The sequence below is a fragment of the Camelina sativa genome, chromosome 9 (assembly GCF_030686135.1).
Source record: "Camelina sativa cultivar CO46 ecotype springtype chromosome 9, ASM3068613v1".
Taxonomy (NCBI): Eukaryota; Viridiplantae; Streptophyta; class Magnoliopsida; order Brassicales; family Brassicaceae; genus Camelina; species Camelina sativa.
Window position 1 is genome coordinate 3,851,290 of NC_141888.1, and position 11,237 is coordinate 3,862,526.

The window sequence follows — 11,237 nt, forward strand, 5'->3', positions numbered from 1 at the left end:
TTTCGCGGTTTGGTGCTTTTATGATCAAGCTTCTTTGTTCATTGGTGTGGCGTTTGTGTGAAGGTTGCTCCAGAGAGTTGGAGATCTGAAGTCTAGGCTCAGGGGGAGTTTAGCCCAAAGTTAGTTTATCTTGGTTTAAATCTAGGCTTGGTGTGAGTTTAGTTAAGGGTAGAGAATTATCCTTAAGATTTCATGTTATAGGATAACGGAGCGGTGAATTAAGAGGGTTGTGCTTGATTTACGCGTTTGCGGATAGGTTATATTTGATTTCTTGTTCTAGTGAAATCAAAATCTGGACATGGTCCTGGAGAGTAGGAAAAACCGAATCTTGTTAACAAAGCTCTTGTATTATTTACTTTCTGCATTTTATTATTACCTCACCCGCATTTACAGAAGTTACTAGAATCATCGTAGTGTTACGTTGGAGACTAATCGAATCACACTAGAAAGGGCTTTAACGAGCCTTCTACCTGTGACGTATTTGACGTTAATTAGCCGTCGTTTCGACCAGTCCCTCGCATTAAGGAAATGGCTTCTAAATCCGTTAATAATTTATGTATTCGTTTTTGTTTTTTGCTAATTTGGCATGATTTTTTAAAAAAAAAAAACAAATATCTTAAATTTGTGTTTCGTTTGAGTTTAGACAAAAATTTACAATAGAAATAAAAGTGATACATAAATGTTAAGTCAATATATATATATATATATATGTATGTAGTTTTTCTATATATTTAGTAATAAATATATATATAATAATAATTTTTCATTAATTTCAGTTTCAAAAATTAATTATTCGCCTTAGGTACTTTGGCATAAAAAGTTTTCTACAGTTCATACTATTATTAATTTCGATTCAGTTCAGACTTCAGATTAATATATTGCAGTTCGATTTGGGTCCGTTTAATTATTTTTCTCACCTCTAGGTGAATTCAACAAAATATTTTGAATAGTTTTAATTATTTTTCAATGGTTTGATGAGAATAAATAAATAAATATGATTTGGTAGTGAAACTATCTTTTATCTCTTAAAATATGGAATTTAGATATTTGTATCTTTAACTAATAAATATCTTCAAAACATCTTGATGTCAGTTAGAAAGCAATGACTAAATGATTTTAATATCAATGGATTTGAATTCTTTTTTTTTCTGAATCACCAATTCTTTTAACTTAACAAGTGTTGGGGGTAGATCCCCAACCCAAACAAAAGGCCTGGCCCAGGAAAAGCCCATAATAAACTTCCAAAGAAAGGAGGGGTATTATGGTCTTTTACATAGACGAACCGCCACGATTCCCTATAAATACAGGCGTACGGCCTTGTGAAAAGGGATCGTGGAAAAAAGGCAAAAGAAGTTGTACAGCAAGTATTAGAGCCCCAGCTCGTCCAAGCAAAAGTCAACGGTTTCAGAGTCAGCAGCCCGAAGAATCGACTAGATAACAGTTCGTCCGATCAACCTCGTCCATTCTTGTAATTCGTTTAAGTCGTGTTGTAACCCGTCTTTTGTGCCTCGGTACCAATAAAATTGAAGAGAACTTTGACCCTCCTTTGACCGAACTAAACACACTAATTGTGACCGATTTGGATATCAACAATTTGGCGCGCCAGGTAGGGGGAGCCAAGTCGAGCTTCTCTGAAGAATTGGAGAACGGACCTACACCGACTAGACGAGATGACAACAACTGACAAGGAAAAAGGAAAAAAAGCCAGTTCGTCGGGGGGAACGACGACTCCGGCAATGGACCAAGTGGAGCAGACAGTTCTCCCCACGCCGGATGCTCCGAGAAAGGTCGTAACTGTGGAAAGTCCAGAGACTTTCGTCATAGCTACGAACTTGACAACCCCAACGACCGCAGAGCCAACGCAGGCTCCAACACAACTCACCCTGCTCAACAACCAGCCCGTCTCCAGTATAGATGAGCTTTTCCGCGGAATTTTAACGCGTCTTGACCAGCAAGAAGAGCGAACTAACAGCCGGCTGGATGCACTCACTGCAGCACAGGTTAACTCGCAAGACGAAATTAATCATCTCCACAATATCCGACACAACCCAATGAACTTTCTCTCGGCAAGAACAATGCCAGGGTCGTATGCGCAAACCAGGGGATTAGAGCGCAACCCAACCCCACGCCTCAATGAGCAAAATGATGAAGTGACGGATCGAACGAAGGATGACGAGATAAAAGAGATTAAAGAACAAATGAAAGAAATGACAGGAATGTTCCACAAAGCGACGGACAAGGCACCCGAGTTCGGACTTATGCTCAAAGCGACGCAGCGAACCCCATTCTCTCGAAGACTCGCCGCAACAACAGTTAAGCGGGCAGTCAAGCCAAGGTTGGGTCACTACGACGGAACGGTGGACCCACGAGATTTCTTACTCACCTTCGGCGTAGCCCTCGGCCCTCTACAATTCAGCCCGACAGAGTACGACGCTGGAGCTTGTCAAGTCTTCGCCGAGCATCTAACGGGAACCGCCTTGAGCTGGTTCTTGAGACTCCCATCCGGATCAATTAACAGTATCAAGGAGCTAATAAGTGAGTTTTTGAAGCAATTCTCTGTTCTGATTGAGGGAAAGAATTCCCACGCCGATTTGTATGCCCTAACTCAGTATAAGGAAGAGTCGCTTCGATCCTTTATCGGACAATTTAAAGAAATATACGTCAACATTTCCATTCCAGACGCTGCCGCTATCGTCGCACTTCGAAACGCGCTTTGGTATGAGTCACGATTCAAGGAAGAACTATCTTTAATGCACATAGAGACCGTAGCCGATGCATTACTCCGAGCTGCAAAACACATTGGGCTCGAGGAGGAGAAAGCTATCAACGCCAAGAAACACTCCTCGGAGGCCGGTCCGATAACCAAACATCCCGTAGCCGCGCCCCCAAAAGTCGAGCACGTCGAGCCACGACAACATTTCACCAGTAACCAAGATCGAACTCGTCGAACTTTCGCAATCGGCGAAAATAAGTACATCCGGAAAGAAGGAAGCGAGAATAGTGCAACCCCGTATTGCGACTACCATCAAAACATTACCCATACAACTGAAGAATGCCATTATCTTCAGAAGATCTTGATGGCGCGATACAAGAAAGGAACAATGGTTGTCGAACCCGACAGAAGCAAGACAGTCCGTCTGGACGAGGTGATGCCAAGCGCGCTGAAAATATCGCTCGAAAATTCGTCAAAGACTCTAAGACACTTGCCGACCAAAGCGAAGACGAGATGGAAATTCAAAATCTACTAGCCGACCAAAGAGAAGACAGCAGTCATGAAAAACGACCACATACAGATCGCAAGCCCGACCAACGTCCTCCGACGATAAGACGAATCAACATGATAATGGGCGGACTAGCTGGATGAAATGATTCGGTCAGGGCAATCAGGGATTATACCAAGAAGGCAGAAATGAAAAAATCCTGGCCGTCAAGGTTCGAGGCTGAAAGCATGACAATTTCTTTCGATGGAAGAGACCTAGAAGGTTTGGATTTGCCGCACAATGATCCGCTGGTCGTCAAACTCTTGATTGGCGAAAGCAAAGTGACAAGAATATTGATCGATACCGGAAGCTTGGTCAACGTCATCTTTAGAGACGTCTTGGCAAAAATGGAAGTTGGCGAAAACGACATCGTGCCAGAATGTCACTCTCTAACGGGCTTCGACGGGGATCACCTTATGTCAATCGGCACCATCACTCTACCAATCTTTGTTGGAGGGATAGCCAGATACTTCCGGTTCGCGGTTATCGACAAACCTACGATCTATAATGTCATCCTTGGAACCCCGTGGCTCCACAAGATGAAAGCCGTCCCGTCAACGTATCATCAGTGTGTTAAGTTCCCAACTTCAAAAGGAATATACACGCTGTGTGACAACCAGCAAACCGCAAGGGACTGCTTCTTAATTGAGCATAAGATTCGCACCGGAAAGAAATTATAGCAATCAAAGCATCGGGTCGGTGACGATAGCACGTCGCCGACAGACGGATAGCCGACCCCTGTCCAACAAGGCATTGCCGCGGTTGAAGAAGTGAGCCTCGACGAGAATGATAAGAAACGATGCGTGAATATCGGCACAGAGATAACTTCCGCCATGCGAGACGAGCTGATACTCTTCCTCAAAACCAACATCTCGACGTTTGCATGGAGTGTAACTGATATGAAAGGGATTGATCCAAGCGTCACGACCCATGAACTCAATGCCGACCCAACACATAAGCCGATCAATTAGAAGCGGCGCAAGTTAGGTCCCGAGCGATCACAAGCAGTGAACGATGAAGTTGATAAACTCCTTGGCGCCGGGTCAATCGTGGAAGTAAAATATCCTGAGTGGTTACCTAACCCGGTGGTCGTCCAAAAGAAGAACGGAAAGTGGCGAGTTTGCGTAGATTTTACCAATCTTAACAAGGCCTGCCCGAAGGATAGTTTCCCGTTGCCAAGGATTGATCAACTCTTCAAAGCAACCGCAGGCAACGAGCTGTTAACTTTTATGGACGCCTTCTCTGGTTACAACCAGATTCTAATGCACAAGGACAACCAGGAAAAGACATCGTTTATCACAGATAGAGGGACCTACTGTTATAAGGTTATGCCCTTCGGCCTGAAAAATGCAGGAGCGACGTATCAGCGGCTACTCAATAAGATGTTTGTCGAGCAACTCGGCCGGACTATGGAAGTCTATATCGACGACATGCTCGTCAAATCACAACATGCAAAGGATCATATCACTCATCTGCGACAGTGCTTCGACACCCTAAACAAATATGGGATGAAACTGAACCCGGCCAAATGCACGTCTGCAGTTAAGTCCGGCGAATTCCTTGGGTATCTGGTGACCAGGCGAGGCATTGAGGCAAACCCAAAGCAAATAAAAGCGATCATCGATCTACCATTGCCAAAAAATGCCAGAGAAGTGCAACGGTTAACTAGACGGATCGCTGCTTTGAACCGTTTTATATCCAGATCAACCGACAAGTGTCTACCATTCTACCAGCTTCTCAAAACCAAGGGCAAGTTCGAATGGACCGAAGCCTGTCACAGCGCAATCAACGAGTTAAAGAACTATTTATCGACTCTACAGATCTTAGCAAAACCAGAACTCGGCGAAATCTTATTTCTTTATATCGCGGTCTCAGAATCGGCCGTCAGTGGTGTACTCGTTAAAGATGATCGAGGAGAGCAATGACCCATCTTTTACATAAGCAAATCACTCGACGACGTTGAGACTCGCTACCTAACAGTCGAGAAGGTTGCCCTGGCAGTCGTCACATCCGCAAGAAAGCTCCGACCGTACTTCCAGTCACACACTATCGCTGCCCTATCCAATCAACCTTTACGATCTATACTGCACAGCCCGAACCAGTCCGGTCGGCTGACAAAGTGGGCAATCAAACTTAGCGAGTACGACATCGAGTATCGAACTCGTCCGGCTGCTAAGTCCCAAGTGCTCGCCGACTTTTTGATCGAACTGCCGTTTGGAGAAGCCGAACCAACACCCACTGATCCGTCCGACGACCGATGGACCCTGCATGTGGACGGAGCATCCTCTCATCTTGGGTCGGGGATAGGGATTCGATTAACTTCGCCGACCAGGAAAAATTTGGAACAGTCCTTCCGTCTCCGATTCCAAGCAACCAACAACATCGCCGAGTATGAAGCGCTCATCGCCGGGCTTAGGCTCGCCAACGGAATGCAGATCAAGCGGATACGAGCTTTTTGCGACTCTCAGCTCGTCGCTAACCAGTTCAGCGGCGAATACGATACCAAAAGTGAACCCATGGCCGCCTACCTCGACGTCGTTAGGATTTTGTCCAAACGCTTTGACGAATTCGAGCTCATCAAAATCCCCAGAGGAGATAACGCACCGGCCGATTCTTTGGCAGCACTCGCCTCGACATCGGATCCCGATCTTCGACGAATCATCCCGATAGAAAGCATTGATACGCCGAGCATAGGTGAAACACACGCCGAGACATGCCTCGCTCTCCACCAGCCCAATGAAATCCGGACCACTTATCGAACGATGAGGTCACGCCGAGCATGCGAACCTCCATCAGACACTGACGCGACGGATTGGCGAGTCGAAATCCGTGCATATCTCGCTGATGGCGACGTGCCAACAGACAAATGGGCTAGACGAAGATTGAAGACCAAGGCCGCCCGATATACCCTGATGAAAGATTATTTACTTCGATGGACGGCGTCAGGAGCCCTGTTGCTTTGCATACACGGCGACGATACCGAGCGCGTCATCAAAGCCAGGGACTTCCAACTCTTCGTCTGGAAATATATAATTTGTCGCCACGGTCTTCCATACGAAATAATCACTGACAACGGATCGCAGTTCATCTCCTTGCAATTTGAAAATTTTTGTGCGAGATGGCGAATCAAATTAAGAAAATCGACGCCAAGGTATCCACAAGGAAACGGCCAGGCCGAAGCTACCAACAAGACCATACTCGATGGCCTGAAGAAAAGATTGGACGCCAAGAAGGGTGTCAGGGCCGACGAACTTGACGGAGTACTTTGGTCTTACCAAACAACCCCAAGGACGACCACTAACCAAACCCCGTTCTCCTTAGCCTACGGGATGGCAGCAATGGCACCAGCTGAGGTCGGCAGTTCGAGCCTCAGACGAACGATGCTCGTCCAAAACACCGCGCTCAACAGCCAGATGCTAACGGATCGACTCGACGAGTTGGAGGAAGAACGAGACAAGGCACTCCTACGAATCCAGAACTATCAGCTCGCCGCAGCCAAGTACTACAATAAGAAAGTCCACAATCGGCATTTCGACGAAGGGGATCTCATCCTCCTTAAGGTCTTTGAAAATACGGTCGAGCCAGATGCCGGAAAAATGGGAGCCAATTGGGAAGGCCCATATCTAGTATCCAAAGTCATCCATCCTGGCGTATACGAACTCTTAACAATGGGCGGCGAACCAGTGCAGAGGTCTTGGAATTCGATGCATCTCAAGCGTTACTACTACTAAAAGAAAAAAAAAATGGAAGACTAATCGAACTCGGCTATATCCAGCCGGTTCTTTCTATAATTTGAATAAGCGTGTAATGTGAACTACGAGCGGCTTGATCCCTCCTGATTGGGGGGTACGTAGGCAGTCCCGTTTTTCGGGACACAGCTGCCAATAATAAAAATTTCTTCCTCATAAGAATGAGTCGTTGTTTGCAAGATATTTTAGTTATTATCCTGGCCCGGTAATGAATCGACGTTACGACGTATTATTTTAAGCCGAGTCGCAACTCGCACAAAAGGGTAAGCCGACTATCGGTCGCACCTGGTTATATTAAGCCGAGTCGCAACTCGCACAAAAGGGTAAGCCGACTATCGGTCGCACCTGGTTATATTAAGCCGAGTCGCAACTCGCACAAAAGGGTAATCCGACTATCCAAAAGTCGCACCTAGTTAAAGCCGAGTCTTAACTCGCCAAAAAAAAAAAAGGGGGAAGAGGGATATGTCGACCATAACAAGTCGCACCCCTCTAACAAAATCAGCCGAGTAGTCATTATTTAAAGTTTAGGATAGAAATCCGACTTTATTAAAAACAAAAGTGACAACAATACAGGGGTCGACCCCAATACAAAAAACGACAACAGGATCGTTCAAAGCTGTTTCTGACGAACAAGTACCAAGCAATCTAATCACTCAAAGCCTAGGTCGGCGTTGGATGACTCGTCAAATTCCAATCCGCCGATCATAGTCTGCCAATGATGGCACGACTCCTTCAAATCCTTCAGAACGTTCATTGGAGCGCTCGCGCCTTCCGCAACCATCTCCTCGAGATACGTGCAAATCTTTTCAGCACGGTTGCTCTCGCAGAAGTAATGCTTCAAGCTTTCCAACTGCGTAATGTAGCGTCGTAGCACGTCGATACGAGTCTTACAAGCCTCAATATCCTCATGGCCCTCAAACGGCCTTCGACCGATGATATCCAGGTCGCCCGGTTCAAGGTCGGGTATTGTTATTTCTACGAATGATCCTTCGAACGAGCGCGCTCTTCCACCAATTCGTCCCACCGCCGCCTCGGGACAACGAGCCCTTCGTCGATCAAAACCTCGAGGCACTCTACTAGACCATCGACGAGGCAGAAGGAGAAGTAACGTTCGAATGAACGACGAATTGTGATAATGTAGGCCCTCAGTCGCCGAACACGTGCATGATAGTAGTTGAGCTCCGCGTAAATCGACGTATCAGGTCCCATGGCAAGTCGTCCCAAGCTCTTCGCGATCACACCAACCTTGAAATCACCGGCGTCGGAACAACCCCTCCTCCCTACAAAACAACAAACCTCACCAAGAGAACAATAATAAAACGTGCAAGGCTATTTATAAGAGCAAAAGGCACAAGTTCCAACAGACACAAGTTTCAAAAAAGAGGAAGATAAGCCTTTTGACCAATAAATGACGTTTCAAAAATAAATGCATTAAATGAGATTCCAAAAATAAATGCCCAGGGAAAAGAAGTAGAGTTTGCATGGAGCCGACCCCAAAACACGGTGCGCAAAGAGTACAAGGGAGCCGACGCCAACACGACAGAAAATAGGATAATACAAGGGAGCTGACCCCTCAACACGGCAACTAAGATGATAGAACAATTACGACGCCAAGCCAGCAGTCGGAGATTCATGACCAGGGGTCAAAGGACGGGGTAGTTCATCAGTAGGATGATCAACAATTTGCTCTTCGGTACCATCCGTGGGACGGTCGTCGCCCTGCCCCTGTTCGTTCTGTTCTTCAGCTCCGTCCCCTTCAAGCTCCCCGCTCTCAGACCCACCTTCTTCCCTTTCGCCGTTATCACCCTCAGCATCACCACTGATAGGAGAAGCGACCCAGGCCGGAACCGGAGGAAGAGGCTCGGCAAAAACCCTAGACACGTCGAAATCAGCCTCGGTAATGTCCAGAAGATCAAGATCTTCAACTTCACTCTTCAGCTGGTTCATCACGACGACGACCTTGTCCTTCAAGCCCTCCTCAAGCACAGCAATTTGACCCTCGTCGATGAGCATCTCGAGCATTTGGACATTCCCAACGGTTTGGTTGTACTCGAGAAATTTCCCCATCGACGCTTTGACCGCCTTGGCATACCCCTTATGTTTGGCTAGCAACTTCTGCACACGCACGGCCATTTCATGAAAAGCCTTAATTCTTTCATGATACCCAAAAAATCCTCCCGCCAATCTTTGAGCCTCTTCGTCTCCGAGTTTAGGGTAAGCTGCATCCTATTAAAGGCGGCATCCGACGCCTCAAGCTTCGCCTTAAGATCATCCCACTCCGCAACCCACTTGCACCGTTGGCTCTCAAATTTCGATGCCTCATCACTGAACCTCTGATTGGATCGAACAGCTTCCCCTAGCTGGGCCTCGAGGCGTTCAATCCTCTCCGAAAAGGTTGACGCTCCTGATCGATCGCCCTCCAGGTCACGAATGCGACGCTCGTAGCGCGAGGTTAGGCGGTTGATTCGGGCAATAAGCTGTTTCAAAAAAAAAAGGGGGATAAGGACGAAGGGAAAAGAGAAACGGGCTCAAAACCAAGTCGGCTGAAAGAACAAACCTCAAAGGAAGCTTGAGCCACGTCTGCAATTGCATGCGCTTCCCTCGTCTTTTCAACAGGAAGTAAGCGACCAGACCCGAAGTGAATCTTCCGAAAAAGTTCGGAGCAAGCAGGGGAGTCGTCTGGGAAGGGACGAGCCTCGGCAGTGTGAGAGAAACTCCAGCCAAAGTCCGACGTTTTCTGTTTCTTCGACGGATCAGGTCGCCCCTGGCCAGCATCGTCTATCCTCTTTTGATGACCTCTTGCACCCTCAATATCACGGCCGGACGATTCGCCCGCCCTCTTCCTTGGAAACGCCTCAGCGGATTCAGGGCGGCGAGTTGAAGGAAGGGGCTAGGAATGCTGTTTCGGCGGAGGGTCAGGTGACTGACGTGACCGAGAAGGGACCTTCTTAGCCAAACCAGCATCAGAGGACGAGATAGCACGACGAGCATCTAGTTGGGGAGTCGGACGAGGAATGGAAGACGGGTCCGATGCCCGACGGTAACGAGCAGATGCGTTGGGAACACTCAAATTCAACTTACCCATCGTTTCGGCTAAAATAAAGGACGACGAAATTAATTTCAACTCGAAAAACAACAAAATAGGATCAATCATAAAGATTACCTTTCTTTTTCCGGGGACCTGGTGCCTTTTTCGGACGACCTTTCTGTGATTCGGTGCCCGGCCAAACGTAAGGACAGAAGACCTTGATCGCGTCGATTTCAGCTTGGAAAGAGGAAGGATACGGGAGCAAGCACCTTGGTATAACAACTACCCAAAAAAAAAAGTAAAGTTAGCGAAACCAAATATATAAGCAAAATACAGAAGTAATCAAGCAAGAACGGTCGGCTACCGGGTGAAGGGTTCCACCCAGAAAACCAAGGAATAGACGGATCCTCAAGAACCCCCGGGACAACTCTTAGAAAAAAATACGAGCCTTTCCAGTTATATGTTTTCCCTTTGGCGCCTTCGACGAGAGTCATCTTCTTTGATGAAGCCACGTAATATAGCCCCGGAGTCTTTATTCAATTCGACGGGTTCAGACACGTCAGCTCCTCCAAATGATCGCAAGTAAGCTTGACGTTTGCGGCTTCGGCCATGATCGAAAGACCGATGGCGTTTCGAAAGGTTGCCGGGGCAAATTGAGAAATGGCCGCATTACGTCGAGCGAAATACGTCATTAAAAAGGAGGGGAGAGGAAACGTGAGCCCACATTTGGTAAAGTATTTTTCCGAAAGACATATAAATCCCGGAGGGGCGTCCCAGGGACGTTGAGCTGGACTCGGGATCAAAATGTCAGGTTCAACGGCCAACTTCCCGATACAAACCGCTGCATCAGCATCGTCTTTCTTTAACGTCGATTGACGCATATGAGAGAATATATTCACAGTTGGCAATGGGACGTCACTTGTGTCAGAGGAAGATGGGTCGTCGGATAAAGACTCGTCGATTAACGAGGGGATCCTACAGGGAAGCCCCGACGAACTGGAAATGGCCTTCTCAGAAAAAAAGCGACGTTGGGCTTCTTCATATAAAGCGACGTCAGTACCCGCCGTCGACGAGTCAGAAGAATTCCGAGAACGAGCCATACGACGAGCAGACCTAATCGAACCCTCGGATCCGGAAGTGACTTGCCGAAGATGACTCTCGGCGGAAGGGTCGGAGGATATAGATCGAGAGTTCATAACA

At 47.1% G+C, this 11,237-nt stretch overlaps 2 protein-coding genes across 2 annotated transcripts; one reads left to right on the top strand and one right to left on the bottom strand.

Annotated features, from left to right (window-relative positions):
* The first annotated feature begins 3,409 nt into the window (after positions 1 to 3,409).
* LOC104714968 (uncharacterized) lies at positions 3,410 to 3,940 on the top strand. Its single transcript, XM_010432429.1, has one exon. The coding sequence runs from the start codon at positions 3,410 to 3,412 to the stop codon at positions 3,938 to 3,940; it is 531 nt and encodes a 176-aa protein (XP_010430731.1).
* Positions 3,941 to 9,114: 5,174 nt separating this feature from the next.
* Positions 9,115 to 10,531, bottom strand: LOC147937692 (uncharacterized). The gene is made up of 5 exons (XM_087465221.1): positions 10,372 to 10,531; positions 10,173 to 10,319; positions 9,954 to 10,102; positions 9,567 to 9,899; positions 9,115 to 9,486 (listed from the first exon to the last, which is right to left on the bottom strand). The coding sequence occupies exons 1-5, from the start codon at positions 10,529 to 10,531 to the stop codon at positions 9,115 to 9,117; spliced, it is 1,161 nt and encodes a 386-aa protein (XP_087321347.1).
* Positions 10,532 to 11,237: the final 706 nt, after the last annotated feature.

Bases quoted from the DNA above. Each gene is read 5' to 3' on its own strand.
- LOC104714968 (XM_010432429.1), top strand. From the start codon at position 3,410: ATGAAAAAATCCTGGCCGTCAAGGTTCGAGGCTGAAAGCATGACAATT.
- LOC147937692 (XM_087465221.1), bottom strand. From the start codon at position 10,531: ATGACTCTCGTCGAAGGCGCCAAAGGGAAAACATATAACTGGAAAGGC. The intron at 10,320-10,371 runs GTATTTTGCTTA...TTTTTTGGGTAG, and splicing joins GTTCTTGCTTGATTACTTCT to TTGTTATACCAAGGTGCTTG. The intron at 9,900-9,953 runs GTCCCTTCTCGG...CAGCATTCCTAG, and splicing joins ATGCTGGTTTGGCTAAGAAG to CCCCTTCCTTCAACTCGCCG.